The 27,700-nt window shown below is 47.0% G+C and overlaps 2 protein-coding genes across 12 annotated transcripts in view; one reads left to right on the plus strand and one right to left on the minus strand.

Annotated features, from left to right (window-relative positions):
• NHSL2 (NHS like 2) overlaps positions 1-27,700 on the minus strand; it is a 254,608-nt gene that overhangs the window by 20,221 nt on the left and 206,687 nt on the right. For 7 of the 11 annotated variants that reach the window (XR_013375216.1, XR_013375215.1, XM_077890220.1 and 4 more), the window contains one exon: positions 2,389-2,544. The exons of 2 other annotated variants lie outside the window; for them this stretch is intronic. Coding sequence is in view for 5 of the 9 variants with exons in the window: in XM_077890220.1 (XP_077746346.1) it covers positions 2,389-2,544 (156 nt within the window). In the remaining 4 variants the exon portion in view is untranslated. 2 more of the 11 variants (XM_077890225.1, XM_077890226.1) reach the window with 2 other exon arrangements.
• RTL5 (retrotransposon Gag like 5) lies at positions 2,864-7,552 on the plus strand. Its single transcript, XM_077890230.1, has 2 exons — positions 2,864-6,505; positions 6,957-7,552. The coding sequence occupies exon 1, from the start codon at positions 3,086-3,088 to the stop codon at positions 4,817-4,819; it is 1,734 nt and encodes a 577-aa protein (XP_077746356.1). The 5' UTR covers positions 2,864-3,085; the 3' UTR covers positions 4,820-6,505; positions 6,957-7,552.

The raw sequence follows: 27,700 nt of genomic DNA on the forward strand, positions 1-27,700 counted from the left end.
CTTCACTGAAGTGATGAATTTGATGAATAAATGAGGAATGTGAGAGCAAAGAACCAACAGGTGGGGCTCTCTGCACATTTCAACAAGACTCATAGAAACTTGGACTGGGGGGGGCAAAAGTTCTCTGATCCAACACCCCATTCTGGGATCAGAGTTCCTCCTCAACATCCCTTCGAGATGCTTCTGCGGCTTTCACACAGACCTGCAGAGAAGGGGAGCAGCCTTCCTTCTAAGGCAGCTCATCCCATCCAAGGACAGTTGGTGTTGCCAGGCATGGCAGGAAAGTTCTTATCTTGAGGTGCTATCTGCCTCCCTCTAGGTTTCCACCCACCAGTCCTAAATTTGCCTATGGTGGCAACGTAGAGCACACCAACTCCTTTTCTGCATGGCAGCTCCTCTTTATCTGCACACAAGACACATGGTGTCCCTTGGAATATTGCTTATCTAAGGTCACTACTGCTCTGGCAAGGGAGGCAGGTGTTTTGGCTGTCATCCACTTGGGTGGCCCAACTACCATTTTCTATTCTCCCTAAGAGTTAACCTTTGTTGGTATGGATAAATGAGAGCTGCTAAGACTTCTTTTCACACGTAATGGACACTCAACAAATGTCTACTGAGCACCATTTGGAGATCCAGCTCTGTGCTGGGTTCTTCTGGAAACCCAAGGGTACCAAGAGATGTGATTCCTCCTGTCGAGAAGCTCAGTCTGGTTAGGTGGACAAACTATAAGCCCAGGCCTAGTAGGTGAATGAGAAAATGAATGAGCAAATGGAAGCAGCAGCAGTTTGGAACTCTTTGCAAGTCCTCTGGACCTGGATGGCACAAGGTGGCTGGCAGGAGTGCTCAATGAAGGGAATGAGCAAAGTGTAGAACTAGTGTTCAAGGGTTTTTTTTAATTTTGTTTTGGTTTTTGTTTTTCGATAAGGCAAACAGAGAACTTTGAAGAAAGCATAAGGATTGGAGGTTGGAAGACAGAGGAAGGGCTTCTGGGCTTGGAAAAGAGGCCTCAGCAGGACAGTGAGTGCCTTGAGTTAGGTATGGAGCTTGCGACTACCACTGAGATTTTATTTGTATTAATTACTTCATGGACATATAACTTACATACGGTTAGGTGCACAAATCCTCGGCGCACAGCTCAGTGAATTTTGACATATGCACATCTCTTGTAACCTCCATCTGGATACCGTAACCCCCAGGTTGTCTCTCTTCTAGCATTGAGTTTTAATCTCTTTGCCACTTACATTGGCTAAATCCCTCTGGTTGATGTATTTGGTTTACATAGGGTAAGGTCCTAGCAGTGACTGAATCGTTTCCTCTTTTACATTAACTTTAATACTGCCCAATTAAGCCTGTGTTTCAGAGGACACATACTGGGAGTGGACGGTGCATCTTATTGGGAGTCTCTCCAGGTACAAGATACTCTTGCTGAGCAGGTTACATACCCTTTTTAATTCCCACAAAACTGCTATTTGGGAACTGGAATCTCACTTTAAATAAAGATAATCTGCACAATGTCCCACAATTAGTTAGGTGTGGGATCTGAATGAGATTCTAGCTCTGTCTGATTTCAGAGTCTGGGTTTTCTCACTCTGCCTGGTACATGCAGTGCGACTGCTCAGGCACTCTGACTGAGCTGTTTTTCCGGGTTGTGTGAACCTAGCTTTGTGTACAGTGTGCTCATCTGTATACTCCAAAGGCACGAGGCACGGAATTGGGGATGAGGAGAGCTCTGTATACTGTGTATTGGGCTCACCTTTTGGTTCAGGTAGGTTCCACGCTCGGTGTGGAGTCCGAGGAGGGGACCAAACCTAGGACCCTGAGATTAGAACCTGAGCTGAGATGGAGAGTAAGATGCTCAACTGATTGAGCCACCTGGGTGTCCTACTGGGCTTATTTTGACGAGGCAGTAGCTACCCAGGAGATAGGCTGACAGGTTGTGGCAAGTGCAGGGCGGGTGAAGCCCAGAGGGGGAGACCCTGCAGATGCCTCCATTGTCCTTGGGTGTGAGGATTCCAAAGGCATGGGTGACGTGGTGAGGGGGTCTAGAAGGTCTGTGAGGCCACGCTGTGGGAGTCTCTCACCCAGCTCCCTTCGTAAATGGCTTGACCAATACCCTGCTTCTGGCTCAGTCCCTTCCCCTCCTGGCCTCCTGAACTGAAAAAGAGAGGGGTGGGGAGGGGGGAGTGAGTAAACAGCTGGAGAAATGGAGCCCTCTCGAAGCTTCTGGAAGGTAAAAAGATGGCAAACGTGTTTTGTTTTTCAGTGGGGTTTAAACTGTTCTTTTTTTTCCTCTCTCGCTGGCCCCTGTCCTCTTTCTTCTTCGCCTCCCTCCAGCCGCTGCGCATCTCGCCTGTGGGCTCCGGCCGCAGCCCCCCTCCCTCTCAGTACCTTGCAACAGGCTCTGGAGATTGAGCTGCGCCTCTCGAAGCAGCTCCTCTACACTCGGGGGCCTGCCCGAGGAGAGGAACACGTTCACTGGCTGTCGCCATGACGACCTCGAGTGGGCAGTCGCTGTCGCATTTTCCCGACCCGAGTTAGCTGCAGCTAGGGAAGGAGAGAGTCAGTGAGAAGCGCAGGCGGGGGGAGGGTAGGGGGGGCAGCCCGGGCCACTGGGCGCCTGCGGATCCCTAAGACCCGCCCCAGCCGGGGGTGGGGGGCGGCGCGAGTCTGCGCTTAAAAGGCGGGGACTCGTCAGCCGCAAGATTTTTCCTCGACAGATCCTGCCGCAGTCTGCTTCCCTCCTGCCCCGCCAGCCTCCGCCCGCCCCGCCTGCCGCCTGCCGCCCGCGTCCTCTGCCCGGCACCTCCCGGCTACCGCCGCCGCCGGCCCTCTCCGATCCCCGATCCCCCGGACGAGGTAAAGCGCCCCGCGGCCCAGCCGCTGGGCCCTCCAGCCGGAGCGCCCGCCCTCCGGTCTCGCCCCAGTGGGTGTGGCTCGGCCTCTCCCGCGCCCCGCCACCGCGGCCCTCCGATCCCCTCCCCCCTCCGCGCCCAGCTGCCGCATTTCAGCCTCCTCTCGCGGCCTCCAGCTCCCCACCCCCACCCTCGCCCCCGCCCTCAGACCCAGGGCCCCCGAGTTAATCCTAATGTCCGAGGCCGCAGGAAATCTAAACAGCCTGCGCATGGCGAACGTGGCCCTGCGAGAAGAATTAAATGCTCTTCGCGGGGAGAATGCCAATTTGGGCCTTCAGCTCGGAAGAGCTCTAGCCGAGGTTAATTCCTTGCGGGGCAACGTCTCGAGCTACATCCGCTGGCCAGTGCCGGTGGTGCCCGTCCTTGCCGAGGAGAACTTTGAGTTCCCGCTCAGCGAGATCGACGCAGTTCCCGAGGGGGAGCTGCCGTTCTTGTGCTGGCCTCCCCCTCGCGCGGAGCCCGAGTACGCCTCGGACGAACTGTTGATTAGCGTGATCCAGGATTGCAGTACCTCCGATGCGCCGGTCGACCCTCCCCCGCTGCCCATCCCGCCCCCGCTGGCGCTGCCCCCGCCCCCAGCCAAGGAGCTGCCCCCGCAGCCTCCTCTGCCGCCGCTGGAGCGGCCTGAGCTAGAGCCCTTCTCGGGCGACCCAGTCTACCTGGCTGAATTCCTGATGCAGCTAGAGACCTTCATAGCTGACCATGAGGATCATTTCCCCGGGGGCGCCGAACGGGTGGCCTTTCTGATCTCTTTTTTCGCGGGCGAAGCCAAGGACTGGGCCATCTCAGTCACCCGGGAAGGAAGCCCCCTGCGAGCCAACTTCCCACGCTTCCTGGATGAGATCCGCAAGGAATTCTGCGGCCCCATCCCCCCAAGCGTGGCTAAAAAGGCCATCCGCAAGCTCAAGCAGGGGGACTGTACCCTAGGCAGCTATGCGGATGCTTTTCAGTTCCTGGCCCAGTTCTTGTCTTGGGATGACTGCCGCCTTCAAAACCAGTTCCTTAAAGGCCTGTCTGAATTCTTCCGCAAGGAGCTCTTATGGTCCACTGAAATGGCCGACCTGGACGAGCTGATTCTCGAATGTGTGGAGATAGAAAGAAAAGTGCGTGTCCCCAAGCCAATCCCGCTCCCTGGGGTTCGCAACATCTTCTTCCCTTTTGCTGCGGACCCTAATAACGATGACAGTGATGATGAAGAGTACTACAGTGACGAAGATGAAGAGACACGCAGGCGCAGGCTTTATGACCGGGAACAGCGGAGGCGCATGAGAGCTATTCAGCAGGAGGCGAGGGAGGAGGAAGAAAAGAGGAAGAAGGAGGAAGAGAAGAGGAAGAAGCAGGAAGAGATGAGGAAGAAGCAGCAGGAGGAGATGAGGAAGAAGCAGCAGGAGGAGATGAGGAAGAAACAGGAAGAGAAGGAAGAGGAAGATGATGAGGACGAGGAGGTGGACGTGGATGGGGACGTGGATGTAGAGCTGATCAAGGATGAAGACGAGAATAAGGGCGAACGTTTGGGCCCTTTGCCAGAGCCAGACCCGGACCAGGAGCCAGAGCCCGAGCCCGAGCCGGAGTCAGAGGATGAAACCCAAGATGATGACCTCGATGAGATGATGGAGATGGAACCCACTGTTGCCCACGCTTCATCCCAGACCACTGGGTTCTACCATGAGAATTTCCTGGATGCCTCGCCCCCCATAATCCAGCCCAGCAGGAGGAGGAACCAGAATCGAGTCCCACTTCTGGAGGGCCTTCCAGGTACCAATTCACCCTTCTATAGTTCGCCGCCACTGATTCGCCGTGCAGGCCGCCTGGGGCAACGCCAAATTCGAAGACGTCCCCCAGTGCTATTCCGCCTCACCCCGAGACAGGGGGGCCACCGGGCCGCACGTGGCCGAATTCGCGTGTGAGTGGCTGGGGCAAGCTCACCACACAGAACACACCCTTCTACTGCGTCCCCTGCCCCTGCTATTGCTGCCACACCTGCCCCATTTGCTGACCAGTACTTGAGGGAGTTCCAGACCCATAGAGCCCGAAGAAAGACCTACAGAGCTCCAGATCGTATTGCAGCCATGACCAGGGAGTGACACGGGAGTGACACGTGTCCAGCCAAGGCCACCTGCGAAGGAAGGGATCAGCAATAGTTGTCCCCTTGGAGTGCACTGTGCTCAATCTTTGCCATGAACTAGAGAGCAGGTTTCTGGGCCTGTTCCCATAAAAGAACTGGTCACCCTCTTGTATTTTCCCCTCTAGTTGTTCCTAACCCTCACCTCTCCTGCGTTTATTCATCCTGTGTCCTACGGTTTTATCCTCTGACTGGCTCGCCAGGACTTCACCCAATGCCTCACTGACCTGCCCCAGTGAGAGAAAGGACAGGCTACACCGAACTCGTAAAGCCACTGAGGCCACTTACTAGATAGAATCAACTGAAAGCGGGATGGTATCAAGAGATATATGAAAAGCCTACACTTGTTTCAAGCTCCCCCCCCCTTTCTGGCAGAAGGGCCCTGAGGAGAACATTGCATCCAGCCCAGGAAGTGTGCACAAAGCCACACGTCAGATAGACACCATGGCTGAGATATGCTTTTGATTGACTGACCGAGCAACTGGTTCCTCCTCCCCACAGACTCCTGTAGCGGGGCCCTTGGGTCAGCTCTCCAAGTCCGGGACCCTCGCCTCTTACTAAATTGCCTCCCTGGGCATCCCCAGCAGACGAAGCCCAGTGTTACAGGCTCTCACCCTTTTCTTGATGTTGCCTAAAAGGTGGAGGAGGAGAGGAGGGGGGCGGGTGGCGGCAGTGGAGGAGGAAACAGCAGCAGCAACGACTCAGCTTGACATTGTAAGGAGTGAATCTTTCCTTAGGGATGGTGGTCTCCTTCCCTGGCTAGACCTTGGACTGCAGCCCCCAGCCAAAGGTCTTTGCAGGAGCCTTGCCATCCTAAAGATTCCAGAAGAAGCATCATTGGCCTTTCTTCCCTGGACTTCCAGAGATTGAGAGAGAGAGAGAGCCAGCCCAAGCTCTGCTCTTTGACATTGACTTAAAGGATTCCTTGGTTCTGAGAGGAGAGAGGAAGATTTTGTCTACAGCCTTGCAGCTGGGACATCTTCATGTTTCTCATATGGGGTGGGAGGCGAGCCATGGCCTGGTGCTGGGCTTCGGTTAGACAACGAGACTTAAGAGGGTGACTGCCTCCTAGTAACTCCTGGGACTTCTGGATACAAACCCAGGGACCCTCATAGAGTCCTGCTGCTTGTCTTGGGTCCAGAACACACTGCTTTTGCAGTGAAAAATACACACTATGTCACTCTGGCCACAGAATGCCAGCCAAATACATTGCTGGCCTGAACTGCCCTCAACACTGAGCTTCCTGCACAGTGCCTGGCAGCTGGGCAAGTGCAGCCAAAATGTCTGGTGGCCAGAGGGAAGAAAACAGTAAATTATGCCTCTGTTCCTCACCGGAGTCTGACAGATAACCTCAGCCCAGCCTTAGGATTTTGAGCCTGGAGGCAAGAGGAAGGCGCTGGAAGAAGAGGAGTAACAGAGAAATCCAGTCCTCTGGCTGGTTTCTGGTGAGGTCTCTATTCATCAGTGGGAGGTAAGAAGCCCTTCTGTTTAAAACACACTTCTCAGCCCAGGGATCAGTGGAGCTGGGTTCCTATAATCTGTTGTTACCTTTTAAGAAAGGCTCCCCACTTCTCTAAGGAGAAAAGTGACAGATAATCATAATAGAAAATTTGGAAAATAGAGAAAATTATAAAGGACAAACACCCCCCAGGCATTCAGAATCTGGGCACACAGATGCAAGTACTATTAACACTTTGTTGCTTTTCTTTCTAGCATGTTCTCTGTCTTTTCGAAGCTGAGATCATCCTGTAAGCTCTTGATCAGCAGGATTTAAAATGGCTGCCACCTATGCAGTCATGCATACTGAGTAATTTATTTAAGCAGTCTCCTGATTCGTTGCACATTTCAATTGCCTGGTTTTCTCCATTCCCACCAGTACAGGAGTCAACAACCCTGTAAAGAAAATTTTGTCTGTTTTTCAGCTGTTTCCTCAGGAGAGAGTTCCAGAAGGGGAACTGCTGTCCTAGGCTGTGGACCCTGTTTGCTGATGGTCGACACACTGGCCCTGCTGCCCATGTCCCTGCCAGAGAAGTGCAAAGGACAGGTGCCTTGCACCCCGACCTCCAGGGACCCTTCAGCACAGGCCCTGCTGTTCCCATGGTGCTTCTCACCCTGAGCTCCTGTAGCCTCAGCCAGGGAAAGAGTGGATGAGCAGTGAGCTGGTTTCTTGCCCTCCAGTGGCAGCGGGGAGCGGGGGGGGGGTTGAGCTTCCCTTTGACCCTCTTCCCCCCCTTTCCCAGATCTTCAATATTTGTTGTGATGTAACAGCTACAAGAGCTGTAAGAGGAACTATGGGCTTTGGGTGTTTTCTTGGGTTGAAAAGGGATGGGGGAGGGGGGGGGAAATGCATGCAGGGGTATGAAGGCAGCCCAAGGATTCCCAGAGACTCGGGAGGAAACCTGTTTGAAACAAAAATGTGTTATTGTTATTGTGTTATTGTTGCATTACTGTGTTGTGAAGATAAATTGTTCTGTATGCTAAAGCTTTCTCCTCAATAAAAATATAAAGGGTGTGTAAAGACCATGTCTCTCTGGCTTATTGGGCAAACACAGGTGGGCACTCAATAGCCATGGGGCATTTCCCAGGCACCTGGCCTGAAGCCTTGCAATCCTTAGATGAGGCAATTAAGGCACAGCAAGGCTCAAGGGACCTGCCTAGAGTTCTACGCACTTGTGAATGGCAGTTGTTGGGAGGGAGGTAAAAAGACTGAGTCATCTTGAAAAATAGCATTAGTTCTCCACTTACTGGGATATCAAGGTATGGATGGCCCCATCCTATCATTCTATAACAGCACCTCTCCTGGACCCCAACACACACGCACACGCGCACGCACACGCACGCACACGCGCGTCCACAGCTCTGAAAGAAGTGGGGAAGGCGGTAGGGCCCTTCCACTTTGGGGCACTAGGTGGTGCTACTGTACACCACTGAGCTAGATGTTGCAGATTTTTAAATACACCTGCCCAGAGCGGTTCACAGAGAGACCCTCAGCAAAATTTCACAGCTCCTCACAGACCATGGGTTAGAAGACCATCCCATTCTTGGATTTGCTAACGTTTCCCAGCTATGGATTGGAATTTCTTACCCCTGGGACAGCGGGTGGGATGTTCATTGAGCCCCCTACAAGTTAGGTGCCAGTGTTACGCCAGGCCCTTCATATCCTGTTACCTCATTTCATCTTATCCTCATCTTACAGATGAGGAAACAAAGGCTTAGAGAAGTCAGGGGCCCAAGGTTTACAGCTGGAAAATGGCTTTTTACACAGTTCCACTGGCTGCCCACTAGTCACCTCCAGGGACCCTTGGCTCCTCTGGTGGTCCTAGTGCCTCCTGGGTTGGCCTGCCCACCCTCCCACCAGCTTACAGAAGCACAGTGGGAAACAAAGCCTGGTTTCAGAAGCACATTCGTGTTGCGCCTTTAAGAGGGAGGGAAGGAGGAACCAGCATGTTTCACCGACAAATCTCATTTCATTCCCATAACAAGTCAATGTCTCCTTTTAGAGCCGAAGGACCTGAAGTTTCCATGGGGGACCTCGGGTCATTGTAACTCCCAAACCCATACTCTGTCAACTATAATACATCCAAGCTAATCCCAAGAAAGCCCTTTGACGAGCTCACGTGGCAATGTGACTGGATTCTGGGTCTTTGCCAAAGCAACCAGATCTGTGCATCAGGTGCACTGCCTCTGGAGGCTCTGGGGGAGCAGCCAGGTGGCAGCAGTGCCCTGCAGGAAAGGGCCTGCAGAGTATGGTGCTGAGTTTAAGGTGATGAGCATGTATGAGTGTGTAGCTGGCTGACTGTCCCTTCTGGGTGAGGGACAGGGCTGTGGCACTGTGGGCAACCTCAGTGGGCACTGGGGCTGCCTGCTCCGCTTCAGGGGGATGGGATAAAGTCTCTAGTGCCCCCAGAGTTTCTTATCACAGGTAGGGATCAGTGAGCCCAGATTGTGTCATGGCTCATCAGAGCAGGTGGGGGGAATAAGAGTGGGGTGAGCCTTGCTCCACACCTCTGCAGTCATAAGCCCTGTGAGTACAGGGGAGAGAGCCCTGGATTCCAGTATGGCCCTACCACACTGACTTGATTTGGGACCTTCGTGAGTCCCACTCCTGTTCAAGCCACAGCTTTCTCATGGGTCTTGTCACTGTTGGGTGTCTGGTGTCTAGCACAAGGCTGGGTACACAGTAGGAGCTCAAACCTAGTTTGGTACATAAATGAAAAAGTGAGGGAATAAATGGGCTGCTGGATTTAAGAAAAAAAAAAAACCCAAACCACCCTGTTGACAAGGGGTGGAGGAAGGCAGAGAACATCTTGCTGCCTCTGAAGCAGGCCCCACTGTTGTCATCATTTATTCTGTAAGGAACTGGCAGCTCAAGGTGGCTTGCTTGAGTTGGACTGTGTTTGACGCCCAGCAGTTTGACGCCTGAACTCTTAACCTCCACCCTCCACTCACACCCACCCTGGTGGAATCAGAATCTCCAGGAGTTTCTATTTCTAAAAAGCTCCCTGGGCAATTCTAATGTGTAGCCTAATGCAGAAAAGAGCCTTGGGGACGACCGTCCCAGGTGACATTTAATGGCCAGTTTGGTTACGAGCCTTTTCTCGGAGCTCCCCAGAGCAGAAACCAGCCTGGAGATCCTGTACTAGCACATAGTAAGTGATCAAGAAAAATGCGTGCCATCATCTGCCAGTATGTCCCCCAGTCTGGTGTGAGCTCCCCCGTCCAGGACACCTGCTCAGATTGCATCCTTCTGTAAGAGATGTGCCATAACATGGACACAGAGTTCTGGCCCTGAGAAACCAGGCTCATTGGAGCCTAAGCCTTAAACCTTGACCACCAGACCTGGCTTGGGTGGAGTCTGGGCCTCTCCCCAGGGAGAAGGACAGGCATTAAAGAGATAAGAGATTACCCCCTAAAAGGGCCTGGGAGGCTCCACCTCTGGCTAGCACTTCCTGCATCCTGACCAGCTGAAGGAAAGCTCTGCAGGCCACTTCTCCCAAGGGACTCAACAGACACAGAAACACAACAGACACAGAAACACAAAGCCTGAGGTTCTCAGTTGCCATGGCAACAGTGGGACCTACTTGGAAGAAAGCAGTCTCTTGAAATGCTTAGGAGGTTGGATATTTCCTTTGACAGAGGGCGGGCTCTGACCTGTTCCTTGTGTCCCTTCTCCCCCTCCTACCTGCCACACATCCAGGTGTATCTGAGGCCACTCACCCCGGCAACTTGCCTGCTAGAGGAGTGCCAGAAAGTAGGGCCCTGGCTTTTTATTCTGCTCTTTGCTGCAGGCTGTTAAGAGGAGAAAGAGGCTAAAGGGGAAGGTGTTAGAGTGTGAATTCATGGCAACTGTCCTCTGGCCTAAGGAAGCCCTGCTTCATGAGACCCTCCACACCCTACAAACCAAACTTGAGGGGGGCATGTGCCTCCAGCAATTGCAGTCCTACCTCTTCCTCACCACTTAACCATGGACACAAGAACCAGAGAGAATGTCCAGGAGTTCCAGACTTCTCCCCCACAGTATAGCCTCTCCTCATCTGTCACTTGGACTACTGAGGTAGCCTCCCTGGGGGTCTAACCAGCTTCTAGTAGTTTCCACCCCCTCTAATCAATCCACCTTCCCATACACTTGAGGGGTAGGTGGGCATGGTCCTTTGAACACACAAATCCAGTCCTGTTGCCCCTATTCAAAAACTTTCCAAGGGCTCTCCTTCCTCTACTGGATGACTTGTGGATCTGATTCCAGCATTATTCACTATCTAGTTTTAAACTACCTATACCATCTCATCTGCCCATGCCATCATTCTTCCTGCTTCCATGCAGTCCAAATCCCAGACATCCTGGATTCCTCCCTTCTTTCCTTATGTACTAGGGCCTTTCATGGCTCTGGGCCTTTGCACAGGCTATACTCTTTGCCTTAAAAATTTGTTAGCACTCCTGGCCCCACTCAAACTGGCAATCTTCTCAGCTCAAAGACCACCTCCTTCGCAAAGCTGCCTTCACTTCCCAGACAAATTCTTGCCCTTCTGAGCCCTCACCTGCTTCCCTGCTTCCGACTCCTCTGTGAAGTTTGAGTTCTTCCACCTGGGAGTAGAGGCTGGTTCATGATTCCAAGTGAATTTGTTGTTGCAAGGCTGCTTGCTATTTAGGGTGAGAACATGCACTTGTCACCTTTGCAAGTGGGGGCTGCATTGGCGGTAGACTTTGGAAGAAGTACTGACCTCCTAAGATCTGGCTGAGAGATGATGGTGGGCAAGCAGTGCATTCCCACACATCTCAATCAAGTTGGAGGTGTCAATAGTTGGAACAAGTTAGGTGAAGAGAAAGCAAGAGTTTGCCGAGCTGATTGTTCATTACCAATTGACCACCTATTGGTGGCCCCCATCTCTTTGGGGGACCATCGCTCCCTCTCAGCAGTGTGGGAGAGAGTAATCTCCACTGGGCTTGAGAATCACACAGACCTGGCTTTGAACCCTGGCTCTGCCATTTCCTTGTCAGATACCCTTGGTACCCTCTCTAAGCCCCATTTCCTTCTTCTAAAATTAGAGATAATAATAGTATATATTAGCAAAATAATCAATATGAACCAACAACAATAAAAATAGCTAACGCTTATTAGCACTTAACTATTTGTTGGGCAGTAGCACTTTAAATTTACAAACTCATTGAATGGTTACAACAATCATAGAAAGTAAGTAGCATTCTTAGTCCCCACTTTGCCGATTAAGAAATGGCATGGATACAGGGTGCCTGGGTGGCTCAGTTGATTAAGTGTCTAACTTCTGCTCAGGTCATGATCTCAGGGTCCTGGGATTGAGTCCTGGATTGGGCTCCATATTGCTCAGGGGACAGCCTGCTTCTCCCTCTCCCCACACTCATGCACTCTTCTCATAAATAAATAAATAAATAAATAAATAAATAAATAAATAAATAAATAAATAAATAAATAAATAAAATTAAAAAAAAAGAAATGGCATGGAGAGCTTAACTCGCTCAATGTCATAGCACTAGCATGCAAGTGCTTTTGAGCCCTCCAGTAATATAAGGAAAGTTCTGTGGATCAGAAGTGAGGGCAGCAGAGCAGGAGAGCACCAAGATCCAGAGCAGGGGTCTTAATCTCTCTTAGGTCATAGGTCCCTCTCAGCAATTTGATGAGGCAACTGGACCCCTTTTCAGAATAATATTTTCAGGTGCATAAAATAAAATACATAGAGTTACAAAGGAAACCAATCATACTGAAACAGTTATAAAATCTTTTTAAAAAATAAAAATAAAAAAAATCTTTTTAAGACATTGTGATCTAGTTATATTACCACTTTAATAATGCATTAAATCACAAGATTCAGTGGTAAATTTATAGGTAAGAGTTTTGAAGTAGTGATGAGCTTAAGTAACTTTTTTGAGCTATAACTGCAGTGTGATATGAAAATATTTGTGAAAAAAAAAGAAAATATTTGTGATTTCTATTGGAGATAAACTAACTGATTCTGCTAATACTATCACAGCTTGTTTACATTCCTCATGTGAGGAAATGCTAGATTTCTATTAGAGGCTAGTGGAAAAAAGATAAAATAATTTTCCCATCCAAGTTCATAGATCCCTCTAAATTCTCTCCACGCACCCTTCTGACGTTCATGGAGCTCAAGTTAAGGAGCCCTGCCCTTGAGTGTCAGAGAAAACACAATGGCTGCACTGTCAGCTATGAGGAGAAGCTGGGTGCTGGCAGAAAGACAAGCGTGTGGTTTCTCTTTTAAGAACTGTTTACAGAAATCATGAAGTCTGGCAGCTCCCACTTCCTCTTGGTCCTGAGACAGCAGCCCAGGGTGGAGCCAAGGCTGTCATACTTAGTTTGAATTTTAAGCTCACCACACACCCATCCCTAAGAGTTGATTTGTTGCCACTTTCTTATGAGTGAAATCTAGGTGGGCTTTGCTCCATTTTAAGATTTGGACCTGCTTTCACACACAGATATCTCCTTAGTCTGGAAATAATCGTTAAGTGGACATTTTATTGGCTCTAAGACATTTTCTCAGCTAATGGATTCTTTTACCCCTAGCATTCCAGCCAGGCTCTAGGGCTCACAGAGAGAAGGGGAAAAATTACTGACTGTGCCACAAATCCCCGGACAATAGTCAGAATCGATACTTTCCCAAAATACCAAATGCTTTCTTCCTGAATTCCTAACTTTGCCACCTGTCAGCTGAGTCCCTGCCAACCAGGGTAGCACAATCCTGGGCGCTGTGGCCAAGGAGACAAATGGTCAAAACAGCAGTGGGCCTCTGCCTTTCTAACTTGCTGCTATTCCCATTCAAGACTCAAAGAGAGCATTGTTCATAAAAACCAGGCCCCAAGCCTACTCACAATTCCTTGCTTGGGGCAGGGTGGGGGGTCCCAGCTGGCCAGAGTGTGCTGCTTTCTTCTCTTCCCTGGGTCCTGATATTTTTTTAAAAAATATTTTATTTATTTATTCATGAGAGACACAGACTGAGAGAGAGAGAGAGGCAGAGACACAGGCAGAGGGAGAAGCAGGCTCCATGCAGGGAGCCTGATGTGGGACTCGATCCTGGGACTCCAAGACCACACCCTGGATCGAAGGCAGGCGCCAAACCGCTGAGCCACCCTGGGATCCCCTGGGCCCTGATATTTACTCAGAAATGCACAAATACTTGGCTGATGTCCATGTGCTAAGAAGGCTGCAGCTCATGTTCCAAAGTGAGAGGGTAAAATTGTGACAGAAAGCTATCAATGAACTATAGCCATTGGCTAATAAAGAAGCTGGTTCAGAATGAATCTATCTCAAAAAAAAAAAAAAAAAGAATGAATCTACCTCAGTTATTCAAAGGAACAGAATGATATGCTTTGGGGGCAGAGGGCAGGCTGAGAGCTCCATACGCTGGAATGTGAAGAAAGCTTAAATTAACTATAAAAGAAATCTGTGTATGTTCTTAGTTTGGTTGAGGCTCCCAAACAGGTAGGAGACTGAGGACCAAATGAAAATACAAAAGAACTTTGGTTGGCTAGATTGACTAGGAATAAAGGAAAGAGGGACGCCTGGGTGGCTAAGTGGTTGAGTGTCTGCCTTTGGCTCAGGACGTGATTCTGGAGTCCCAGGATCGAGTCCCCCATCGGCCTTCCTGCATAGAGCCTGCTTCTCCCTCTGCCTCTGTCTCTGCCTCTGTCTCTCTCTTTCTCTTTGTTTCTCTCATGAATAAATAAATAAAATCTTTTAAAAAAAAGAATAAAGGAGAGAAGACCTCAATTACTAAAATCAGAAATGAGGGAAGGGACATCACAATCAAACTGGAAATCAAAATGATTAGAAAGAATAACTATGGACAATTGTAGGACAAATTATATAACTTAGATGAAATGCATAAATTTCTAGAAAGACAACAACTGCTGAAAATGACTGAAGAATAGAAACTCCAAATGAACCTGTAATAAGCAAGAAGATTGAATTAGTAATCAAAACTACCGGGCATCCCAGGTGGCTCAGCAGTTTAACGCCGCCTTCAGCCCAGGGCCTGATCCTGGAGACCTGGGATCGAGTATCAGGTCGGGCTCCCTGCATGGAGCCTGCTTCTCCCTCTGCCTGTGTCTCTGCCTCCCTCTCTCTCTGTGTGTCTCATGAATAAACAAATAAAATCTTAAAAAAACAAAACAAAACAAAAAAACTACCCACAGGGATGCCTGGGTGGCTCAGTAGGTTAGGTGTCTGCCTTCGGCTCAAGTCATGATCTTAGGGTCCTGGGATTTAGCCCTGCATCAGGCTCCCTGCTCAGTGGGGAGTCTGCTTCTTCCCTTGCCCCTCCCCCCTACTTGTGTGTGTGTGAGTGCTCACACTCTCTCAATAAACAAACAAAATAAACAAACAAAATCTTTAAAAATAAAAAAACTACCCCCAAAGAGGGGTACCCAGGTGGCTCAGTTGGCCTAAGCCTATGACTCTTGATTTCAGCTCAGGTCATAATCCCAGGATTGTGAGATCATAGCCTGTGTTGGGTTCTGCACTCAGTGTGGAGTCAGCTTGGGAGCTCTCTCTCCTTCTCCCTCTTTACCTACCCCTGCTCAGGCACTCTGTCTCTCTAAATAAATAAATGAATGAATAAAATCTAAAAAAAAAAAATCAAACAAACCAAAAAGCCAAAAGAAACAAAAAACCTACCCACAAAGAAAAGTCCAGATACATATGGCTGCTTTGGCAAATTCTACCAAACATTTAAAAAAGAATGTCAATTCTCCACAAACTCTTTCATAGTGTAACACTTCTCAACTCATTCTATGAAGCCAATATTACCCTGATACCCAAACTAGACAAAAACATAACAGGAAATGAAAACTACAAACCAATATCTCTTATAAATATGGACACAAAGTTCTTCAACAAAACAATAGCAAACCAAATCCAGCAATATATAAAGAGGATCATACACCATGGCCAGTAGGATTCATCTCATGAATGCAAACTTGTAACATCCAAAAATCAATTGATGAAATACAGCATATAAGTACAATAAAGAACAGAAACATAGTTACCTCAATAGACAAAGAAAAGGGATTTGACAATATCAAACACCCTTTCATGATAAAAATGAAAAAAAAAATTCAACAAACTAGTAATAGAAAGGAACTTCCTCAAGCTGACAAAAGTATCTATGAAAAACCCACAATAGCATCACAATGGTGAAGCACTAGAAGCTCTTCTGTTCTAAGATCAGGAACAAGATAAGGGTGTCCATTCTCACCACTTCTACTCGACATTGTACTGGAGGTTATAGCCAGAGCAATTTGATAAGAAAAAAAATTAAAAAGCATTGGAAAGATATTGGAAAGAAGTAAACTATATGTGCAGGTTACATGATCTTAAATATAGAAATCCTAAAGGATCTGCTAAAAGACTATAAGAATTAATAAATGAGTTCAACAAGGTTGCAGGATATGAAGTCAAAATAAGATTTTTTATGATTTTATTTATTTATTTGAGGGGGGCAAAGGCAGAGGGAGAGGGAGAGACAGTCACAAGCAAACTCTACACTGAGTGTGGAGCCTGATGCAGGGCTTGATTTCATGACTCTGAGATGAAACCAAGAATCAGACACTTAACTGGCTCCACCATGCAGGTGCCCCATGATATAAAAATCTTTATTGCTATACACTTGCAATGAACAATCTGGAATAAATTAAGAAAATAACTCACTTTATAATATCATCAAAAGAATAAAACAGAATAAATTAAGCAAAAGTGGTATAGGACTTGTACACTGAAAACTTAAAAAACATGTTGAAAGAAATTAAAGATTGAAACAAATGGAGACTTGTATCTCCAACATATAAACATGACTTATAAAGCAATAAGTTCATGTTCATGGATGGAAATACTTAATACTGTGAAGATGGCAGTACGCCCCCAAATGATCTACAGAGTCAATGCTATCCCTATCAAAAGCCCAGCTAGATGCTTTGTAGAAACGGACAAGCTGGGACACCTGGATGGCTCAGCAGTTGAGCGTCTGCCTTTAGCTCAGGGCCTGGTCCTGGAGTCCTGGGACCGAGTCCCACATTGGGCTTCCTGCATGGAGCCTGCTTCTCTCTCTGCCTGTGTCTCTGCCTCTCTCTCTGTGTCTCTCATGAATAAATAAATAAATTCTTTAAAAAAAACCAGACAAGCTGATCCTAAAATTCATATGGAAATTCAAGGGGCCCAGAATGGCTAAAGCAATCTGAAAAAGGACAAAGTTGGAGGACTCCCAAACTTCCTGATTTCACAACTTTATACAAAGCTACTGTAATCCAACTAGTGTGCTGCTGGCATAAGTATAGACATATAGATCATTGATGAAGCACAATTAAGAGTCCAGAAATAAACTCATACACCTGTGGCCAACTGGTTTTTGATAAGGGTGTCAAATCTGTTCAATGAAGGAAGAACAGTCTTTTCAACAAGTGATGCTGGGACAACTGGATTTCCACACGCAAAAGAATGAAGTTGAAATTTATTCTCATGCTTATACAAAATTAAACTCAAAATGAATAAAAAGATTTATACATTACAGCTAAACCCATAAAACTTAGAAGGAAGTGGGAGACCTCAAATTAGGCAATGATTTCTTAGATATGACACTCATAGCACAAGCAACAAAAGAAAAAAAAACAGATGAATTGGAACTCATCAAAATTTAAAACTTTTGTATTACAAGCAATGCCGTGGAGAATGTGAAAGCACAGCCTACAGAATGACAGAAAATATTTGCAAATCACATGTCTAAGAGACTTGTATCTTCAACATATAAACGTGACTTATAAAGCAATAATACAAAGACAAATAACCCAATTCAAAAATGGGCAAAAGATCTGAATTGACATTTCTGCAAAGAAGGTATACAATGGCCCATGAACACATAAAAAGATGTTCTACATCGTTAGTTGTTCAGGAAATGCAAATAAGGAGCACAACGAGATCCCACCTCACACCCTCTATAATGGCTATAATCAACAAGCCAGACTAATAATGTTGGTAGAGAATGTGGAGACACCAGTACTCTCTCATATTGCTGGTGGGAATGTAACATGGGCAGCTGCTTTGGAAAATAGTCAGTTCCCCAATATGCCAAATATGGAATTATTCTAAGACCCAGCATCTCCACTCCTAGGCATATACCCAAGAGACATGAAAACACATGTCCATGCAAAAACATGTACAGGAATGGTCATAGTCGCATTGTTTACAATAGCCAAAAAGTGGAAGCAACCTAAACGTGCATCACCTGGTGAGTGGAGAAATAGACACAATGTGGTATAGTCATGCATTGGAATGTTATCCGGCCATAAAAAGGAATAAGGCTTTGATGTATGCTACAAGGATGAACCTTGAAAACATGTCATGTAAAAGAAGAGGCACATTATGCCACATAGTGAATGATCTCATTTATACGGCATGTCTAAGACCAGCAAATATTTGCTATATATATATATATATATATATATATATATATATATATATATATATATATATAGAGAGAGAGAGAGAGAGAGAGAGAGAGAGAGAGAGATTTGCTAGAGAGAGAGAGAGAGAGAGAGAGAGAGAGAGAATGGATTAGTGGTTGCCTAGGGCTGGGGAAGGGGTTGGAGGGAAATGGGATACAGTGTTTCTTTCAGGGATGCTGAAAATGTTCTAATGTTCTTTATATCTACTAAAACCCATGGAATTGTACATTTTAAGCCAGTAGATTGTATGGTGTATGCATGCCTCAGGTCTCAATAAAGCTCAATACAGAAAAGAACCTTGGTAAGTCAGAAATGTACCACAATATCATACTCAAACATCAAAACAAAGGCCACAACAAGAGATCAGGGTAGCCCTGTGATACACCGCAGAAATTCTAAAGCATCTTAGAATATTCCATAGTGACCATGTATCAATAGACATGCTCCCATTGAAAAGTAAACTATTTCCTGGAGTGCAGAGAAACACTCTGCACCACAGTCAGATCTTAGTAGACTCTTACTGGAGTGTCTTTGTTCTAAGTACCATAGTTTAAAAGAGGAAAATGGGGCTGAGAGTGGCACACATGGATAGAGCTTCAGGCTCACCACATGCTCACTCCAACAATCTGACCTGGATTGTGATCTTGAAGCCAGCGATCCTGGACCTATGCCAGGATTTTACAGCCCAATCAGGAGTCCTCCGATACCTAGAGATATGTAGGTGGTTGGATGGAGATACAGACCCTGCTGGCTAGCTGTACTCAACTCCTTTACAAACAGAGATCTAGTTGAAGTTCTAACCTGAATGCTGAGCCTTTTCCATAAGCAGTCAGCAGGGTCTCACAGCTTCCAGCACCATGCTGGTTCTCCGCTGGCCTCTTTCTTCCTTCCTGTTGATGAGTCCATTGCCCAGTCCTCAGGCTCAACTCCCAGTGTCCTCCCTGGGGCCAACCATCCTTGGTACTTTTTAAAAAAGATTTTATTTATTTATTTGAGAGAGAGAGAGAGAGAGAGAGAGCGTGCAGAGGGAGAGGGAGAAGCAGACTCCCCACTACGTGAGAGCCCTACATGGGGCTCGATCCCAGGACCCCAAGATCATGACCTGAGCTGAAGTCAGATGATTAACCGACTAAATTACCTGGCACCCCAATCCTTGGTACTGTTATCGAGTTTCCTCAGGTGGACCAGACTCTGGCTCACATCTCTTCCCTTCTAACCCCAAAGGACCTTGAGCTTTGCTCTGATATGACTTGATGAGCCCAGAACTACCCTCTTGTCCCTGGGTAGAGATGGGGACCCAGGTATGGTCCTATATCTTGAATCCTCTAGAGGAGTCTTTAACTTCAATCCTGCCCATTGGGTATCTATGATCCAATACATTTCTCTTGTCCAATTGAGTGTTTTTATTTTATTTTTTTTAATTTTTTTTTCAATTGAGTGTTTTTAAAATGTATTTAATATCTAGACTCCAAAGATAAATTCTATTTAGCCACATTTCAAATGTTTGTGATTAGAGAAAGAAATCACCATAATTTTACCTTGTCCACATCTGTACATATTTTTATATAAGAACAATCACAGGAAAATACAATTTTGTATAATATTTCTTTTTACTTTTAAAATCATAGGAACTTTACAATCCAATATCTTACTTAGAATCACTGTCATGCTAAGGGAGCAGATGGAAGTCCTGGGTTCCATTATTTCCAATAATAACAGTTACATCTATCTATCTATCTATCTATCTATCTACCTACCTGCCTACCTATCTCCCTTACCATGTCCTGGACATTGCTCTAGGCACTTCGCAAATGTAATCCTCACAACAATCCTATAAGGCAGGTCCTATTATATCCCTCATCTAACATACAAATGACTGAGACACTGAGAGGTTAGATGGCTTTTCCAAAGTCATACAACTAGTAACCCAGGTGGCCTGGTACCAGAGTTTGTGCTCCTGACTCCTCCAGTGGCTCTCAAACGTTAGTAAACATCAAAATTCCCCAGAGGGCTTGTTACAACACAGATTGCTGGGCCCTGCTCCCAGAGTTTCTAATCGAGTAGATCTGGGATAGAGTCCAAGATTTGGCATTTCTCACAAATTCCCAAGCAATACTAATGGTGCTGGTATGAGGATTATGTCTGAGAACTGCTACCCTACATGGCGCTGCCTCCTAACAGCAGCACAGAGGTTAGGAATACCTGGACCCTCAAACCAGTCCTTAGAGTGGTCAGGAGGGGGGCATCACTTGCTATCCACTCTCTTTTCTCCTTCCCTCACTCTGCACTGACAGAGCATCCACTGAGAAACACCACATCACAAGAGAGTTGCCTGACGACAGGGTCCATTCCTGCCAGTCTCAGACTTGATTAGCTAAGTGCAATGCCATCCATTAAAAGGAATGATAAATCGGTACCTGGCTGTCAGGCTGCCCTGGCCACTGCTGAAATAATGCCTGTGCTGTCACTTGCCTGGTGCCTGTGATCTCACAGGTTAATAAGATTAACTCAACCAGGTGGCCTTCAGCCTCCCAGGTCCCCTAAATTGGGAAGGCTCAGGCCTGTTCCTGGTGCAAGAAAGCTCTGTTCTCCTCCAAAGAGAGCAACTTTCCAGGAGAGCCAGGGCCATCTTGTGTGGTATGTACTAAGTCCAATTTCACTTTGTGGTTTGCAGGATTGAGATCTCAAGACTGATTGGTGGGTGTGGGAAACAAACGGGTCCAGCATTAATGAGGAGGAAGAGATTTGTCCATTTGACCATAGAACGAAACACTTGAAAAGTTTGGGCAGCTGTGTCACCAGGGAAAGGGGACCCAGGGTTGGACAGAGCTGGCTCTGAGATTCTGCCTCATCTCTACCTAGCACTATCTCCTCTCTGAATCCGTGTTTTCTTATTGTTAAAATGGGGCCAATAATACTTCCACCCCCTCGGCATTCCAGAGCAATGAAAAGATCCTACTAGACAAAGCCTAGAGCAATGTTTTGGATCCTAGGAAACATCCAGACTAGAGGCTGGCCCATCTATGGCCCTCAAAGGTCACTGCCACAGGAGACAAATCAGGAATGGAGATCAGAGCTCCGAATGATGGAGGGAGCCGGGCCTCTGAGTTTAGAAGTGAAGTTTTCTTCTTCGAAAATCCGCCTAATACCTGCCTATAACCTTGTCCTTCGTGGAGGTCACGTCTCCCAGGTAGTTCCCTTACAGCAGATGCTGTGAGGTGCCACCTAGATCTTACTTCAGAGACAAACAACTGACTCTCCTAAGGGCTGGCACAGCTGTCTTAAGGCAGCATTGCACTGTCAGCCCTCTATGGGGATTGCCTTGCCCAGTGTCACATCTCCTTCCTGGGCTGGCTCCTTCATCCCAGCTAAAGACAAGTCTGAGGGGTTGTCTCAGCACCAAAGACTCCCATTCAGATGGACTGATGCTTTGGTCCTGACCCACTTTCCATTGCTATTGATCCCAAGAGCTCCCCTAGTAACTTCCCTGCATACTAATCTCCATCTCAGAGCCCACCTTCTGGGACACCCAACCTCCCTCAGCAGAGAGGGCGCTCTGCAGTCTGGAAGGTGCATTAAGGTATCAGCTCTGGCAGAGATGAGGCGGGCTGCTACCTTTCCTGTTCCCTTCTCTTGCTGATGGCTTCCAGGCAACTTCTCTCTCTTTGTAAAAAAGTAAACTTTAATTTCTTCCCTCATAGGCTTTTTTTTCTCTGGTTACAAAGGCAAAATATGTGTATCACAGTGAAAAATCAGAATATACAAACTGAAAGAGGAAAACAACATATAATCCTACACATCAGAGACAAGCACTGCTGCTACCTTGGATGTATCTTTCCAGAAACTCTCCTATGCCAAACGAATAGAGGGGTCATACTGTAATATTGCTTTGTGGTTTGCTTAAACTCTCTCATTCCCACAAGAAAGAGTTTCTGCCAGTCATGCTTTACTCTCTGGGAATGGGGAAATGAGGACTCAGAAACCTGTGGGCAGCCAAGGACCCTAGTCCAGCCTCCTCAGACTATAGATATGTGGAAACTGAGGCCCAGAAAGAGAGCTTTTTCTCAGGTCCCATGCTGAGTAAGTGTGACAGATCACCTCCTGACCTGGCCCTGAGCCTGTCTTTCCAGATGTCTGAGTTGCCCAACCAGGTTCAAACCAGGGAAAAAGCAGGAAATAGGATTTGCATAAAAGAAATGCAGGAAAAGGGGCACCTGGGTGGCTTAGTGGATTAAGTGTCCAACTCAGTTTTGGCTCAGATCCTGATCTCAGGGTCCTGGGATCGGCCATGAGTCACGGGCTCAGTGCTTAGCACAGAGTCTGCTTCTCCCTTTCCCTCTGCACCTCCTCCACTCCCACTATGCGTGCATGTGCACTCTCCCTCTTATAAATAATTTTTTTAAAAAAAACAAGAATAAAAGCAAGAAAACGAGGACAGCATGTCAGTGCTTGTGCCTGTGTCTGGGCTACTTTGCAGGGCTCAGAGGCCAGCCCTCAATCAGGAGGCTGAGGTTCTGCATTTGGTACTCAGTGGAGTCAGTGAGCTTTGCAGAATACCCCTTACTACCACTGCCATTCCCTCTTCTGGCTCAGTACTCTGCAGCCCTGCCTCCCATCTGTGCCCAGCACACTGGCCAGATGACTAATTCTCAAAAATCAGGGATGAGGCAATGGAACCTTAAATATGACACCAAAAGCTCAAGCAACAGAAGACATAGGTAAACTGGGATACATTGAAATTAAATATGTCTCAGGGGACCTGGGTGGCTCAGTGGTTGAGCATCTGCCTTCGGCTCAGGTTGTGATCCCAGGGTCCTGGGATTGAGTCTAACATCGGGCTCCCCACGGGGAGCCTGTTCTCCCTCTGCCTTCGTCTCTGCCTCTCTCTGTGTCTCTCATGAATAAATAAATATTTAAAAGATAATTAATTAAATATGTTTGTCCTTCAAGGACCCCATCAACAAAGTGAAAAGACAGCCCAAGGAACTGGAGAAAATACCCCCTAATCAAGTTCCCTAAGGAACTTGTATCTAGAATCTATAAAGAACACTCAGTGAGAAAAAGACAACCCAACCCAAAAAACCCCACAAAACCCCCAAAACAAAACAAAACAAAACAAAAAACAGGCACAAGATATGAATAGACTTTACTCCAAAGAACATATCCAATTGGCCAATAAACAAATATAAAGATGCTCGGCATCTTTAGTCACAAGGGAAATGCAAACCAAAACCACAATGAACTCCCATGTTGCACCCAACTAGGAGAGCTAGGATCATGTAATAACAAGTGTTGGTGAGGATGTGGAGTAATTGCAATCCTCATACACTGCTGGAGGGAATGTACAATGGTGCAACCACTGTGAAAATCAGGCTGCACAATGTCCACAATAGCCCAACTGTGGAAGGAGCCTTGGTGTCCATCGAAAGATGAATGGATAAAGAAGCTGTGGTTTATGTATACAATGGAATATTACTCAGCCATTAGAAACGACAAATACCCACCATTTGCTTTGACGTGGATGGAACTGGAGGGTATTATGCTGAGTGAAGTAAGTCAATCGGAGAAGGACAAACATTATATGGTTTCATTCATTTGGGGAGTATAAAAAATAGTGAAACGGATTATAGGGGAAAATGAGTGGGAAAAATCAGACGGTGACCAAACATGAGAGACTCTTAACTCTGGGAGTTAAGAACAAGGGGTAGTGGAAGGGGAGGTGGGTGGGGGGATGGGGTGACTGGGTGACGGGCACTGAGGGGGGCACTTGACGGGATGAGCACTGGGTGTTATACTATACGTTGGCAAATCAAACTCCAATAAAAATATACAAAAAAAAAAAAAAGGCAGGCTGCAGTTCCTCAAATGATGCAATGTGGAGTGACTACATGACTCAGCAATTCTGCTTGTGATTATACATTCAAGACAATGGAAAACCTTTGTCCACATAGAAGCTTGTATATGGCTGCTTATAGCAGTACTATGCATAAGAGCCCAAATAGGGAGACAACTTAAGTGTCCATCGATGGGTGAATGGTTGAACAAAAGGTGGTGCCCACATACCATGGACCGTCATTTGGCAATAAAAAAGAATGAAACTCTAATATATCTTGGAACATGGACACATTATGATAAGTGACAGAAGCCAGTCACAAAAGGGTACACATGATATGATTCCAAAGATACGACATGTCCAGTGTAGGCAAATCCATAGAGGTAGAAAGTAGATCAGTGGTTACCAGTGGCTGGGGGTTGGGAGGATAATGCAAACATTCTGGAATTAGATAGTGGTGATGCACATACCTGGGAATATACCAAGAACCACTGAATTGTATGCTTTTAAATGGGTGAAGTGTACAGCACATAAATTCTATCTTGATAAAGCTATTATTTAAACAAGAAGTATATCATATTTCATTGCTTCCCAGCATATCCCCCCCATTGCTTCTCATCACACCAGATTAAAATGCAAAGTCCTTACCAAGATCTGGCCTCTGGCTCCCTCTTAAAAACCCTTTATTGGGGCACCTGGATCTCTGTCTTTGGCTCAGGTTGTGATCCCAGGGTCCTGGGATCGAGTCCTGCATCGGGCTCTCCGGAAGGAGCCTGCCTCTCCCTCTGCCTATATTTCTGCCTCTGTGTCTCTCATAAATAAATAAAATCTGGGGCAGCCCGGGTGGCTCAGCAGTTTAGCACCACCTTCGGCCCGGGGTGTGATCCTGGAGACTCGGGATCGAGTCCCACGTCAGGCTCCCCGCGTGGAGCCTGCTTCTCCCTCTGCCTTGTGTCTCTGCCTCTCTCTCTCTCTCTCTCTCTCTCTCTCTCTGTGTGTGTGTGTGTGTGTGTCTGTCATGAATAAATAAATAAAATCTTTCAAAATAAATAAATAAAATCTTAAAAAATCCTTTATTAATTCCCTATTATACGTCAGGCATTTGGTATCCCTATACATACATTGTCTCTAATTCCTACAACAAATGTTCATCTTAAAAAGGAGATTGAGGGGGCGCCTAGGTGGCTCAGTTGGTTAAACGTCTGCCTTCAGCTCAGGTCACAATCTTGGGGTCTTGGGATCAAGTTCTGCATAAGGCTCCCTGCTCACGGGGATCCTGCTTCTCCTTTCCCTCCTCACTCATGCTCTTTCTCACTATTTCTCCCTCTTTCAAACAAATTTTAAAAATCTTAAAAAAAGAAAGGAGACTGAGAGTCTCTGTAAATTGTCCAGGCGACACAGCTAGTAAATAATAGCCCTACACTGAAATTTAGATCTCTTGGGACTGTTAATTTCTCAGCCCAACCTGCAGAAACAGATATTATTTCTTTTTTTCCTTTTTTAAAAGATTTTATTTATTTATTCATGAGACACACACACACACACACACACACATACACACACACACAGAGGCAGAGACAGGCAGAGGGAGAAGCAGGCTCCATGCAGGGAGCTGGATGTGAGACTCGATTCCAGGTCTCTAGGATCACACCCTGGGCAGAAGGTGGGCGCTAACCCGCTGAGCCACCCGAGCTGCCCCAGATACAATTTCTTAATCAGGTATCCGCAGTGGTTCCAGTGGGCAGTGGAATTGTTAACACTGGGTGGAGTATAAACAGTGCTGTGAGTGTTAAGGCAGTCCACAGAGTCATACTGCAGTGTTCTGGGTGGTTCTTCTAGCCCAGGAAGCTGTGAGGGTTGAGAGCCTCTGTGGTTCTTTTTTTTTTTTTTTTAAGATTTTATTTATTTACTTATGAGAGACAGAGAGAGGCAGAGACATAGGCAGAGGAAGAAGCAGGCTCTCCATGGGGAGCCCGATGTAGGACTCAATCCCAAGACCCCAGGATCATGACCCAAGACAAAGGCAAACGCTCAACCACTGAGCCACCCAAGTGCCCCACCTCTGAGATTCTTCATCCCAGCTCTGTCACTCCCCAGCAATGTGACCACATATGGGCATGTCACCACCCCTCCGAGGGGCTCTGGTTTTTAAATCTTTCATAAAATGGAAAAAATAGCATCTACCTTAGGGTATAGATCACCCTAAGAGAGAGAAGAAATGTTCAAGTGACAGAAATTTTTACTCCCTTACTTAAAACTGCATGAGACCTGGTGTATGTATGAAGGAGAGGGTGGTGTCCTTACTGGGTCTCCTGACTGCAGATTGACTGGACCCCATTTGTGTTTCTTGGAGAGCACTGATTTGGAGTGTGCTGGGGCCAGGGCGGGTGAGGAGCTCTTCATTAGGCCCTCGTTACTCAGCGAGGCCTCAGCTGCATGACAGAAAGCAAACTGGCATCCAACAGGGTGGCAATTATCTCACAACAGTAGCCTGTTCAAGCCTAAATTAAAAAGAGGGCAAAGGGCTTCAGTGCTATTTCTTTAATACTAACTGGCAATTTCAAAAGCAACAGACTTTGCTATGTATTAAGACAAGCCTAGGGGCACCTGGGTGGCTCAGTGGTTGAGCATCTGCCTTCAGCTCAGGGCATGATCCTGGGGTCTAGGGATTGAGTCCCGCATGGCGCTTCAAGGGAGCCTGTTTCTCCCTCTGCCTATGTCTCTGCCTCTCTCTCCGTGTCTCTCATGAATAAATAGATTGAAAAATCTTAGAAAAAAGAAAGCCTAGAACTTGGCACACAATGGGCCGGTGTCTCGGGACATAGCTTACTTTTTCCAGTAGGCCCAAGACACCTCCCAGCAGCCCTCTAAATGGCAACTTCCAAGGTTCACGATGCATTTCCCAGATTCGGAGGGTAGGAAGCAGATAACTAGACAGAGGCTGGCCCCTCTGACTGCTCTTCCTTCCTCACTCTTGGAATACCCACTGCTTTTGCCCCTTCTCTATGGTATTTTAAGCCCCTAAAACTCTCTGCTTCCCAGTCCAAAGGCCAGCATTTCCTGAGTTGAAGTAGCCCTTAACAATATCCTAAAGGAAGAGGGGATCTGGAAAGGAGGGCAGGGCCTCTCTGAGAAGTGACGGATTTGTTGCTTGTTCTGTCTGGGGCACTTGTGTTTCCCCTACTGCCAGGCACCCTCATTTCAAGGGGTGATATCTACCTCATTTCAAGGCTTCTCCCTCCCTTCTTAGACTCCTTGAAGGCAAAAAGCAATTGTGGAGGATCCTCAAACAATTAAAAATAGAACTAGCCTATGATCCAGCAAGTCTACTTCTGGAATATATCTAAAGGAAACAAAAACACTCATTCAAAAAGATATCTGCACCCCCATGTTCACAGCAGCATTATTTATGACAGCCAAGACACGGAAACAACCTCAGTGTCCATCAGTGGATGGATGGGCAAAGAAGTTGTGAGATATACACACAATGGAATGTGAGTCAGCCATAAGAGAAAACAAGGGAATCCTACTTTTTGTGACAACATGGATGGACCTAGAAGATATTATGCTAAGTGAAGTAAGTCAGAGACATAGACCATATGATCTCACTCAGATATGGGTTCTCACAACAAAAAAACAAAAACAACCCCAAAGAAACCGAGATCAGACTTGCATTCCCAGAGGCGGGAATAGAGGGTGGAAATTGGTGAAAGTGGTCAAAAGGCACAAACTTCCAGGTACAAGTCATAGAAGGACTAGGAGCAGAATGTACAACATGGTAACTCTGGTGAACACTGCCCTGGCAATCAGAAGAAAGTTGTAAGAGTAAATCCTAGGAGTTCTCATCACAAG

The sequence above is a fragment of the Canis aureus genome, chromosome X, assembly GCF_053574225.1.
Source record: "Canis aureus isolate CA01 chromosome X, VMU_Caureus_v.1.0, whole genome shotgun sequence".
NCBI lineage: Eukaryota > Metazoa > Chordata > Mammalia > Carnivora > Canidae > Canis > Canis aureus.

Bases quoted from the DNA above. Each gene is read 5' to 3' on its own strand.
- RTL5 (XM_077890230.1), top strand. From the start codon at position 3,086: ATGTCCGAGGCCGCAGGAAATCTAAACAGCCTGCGCATGGCGAACGTG.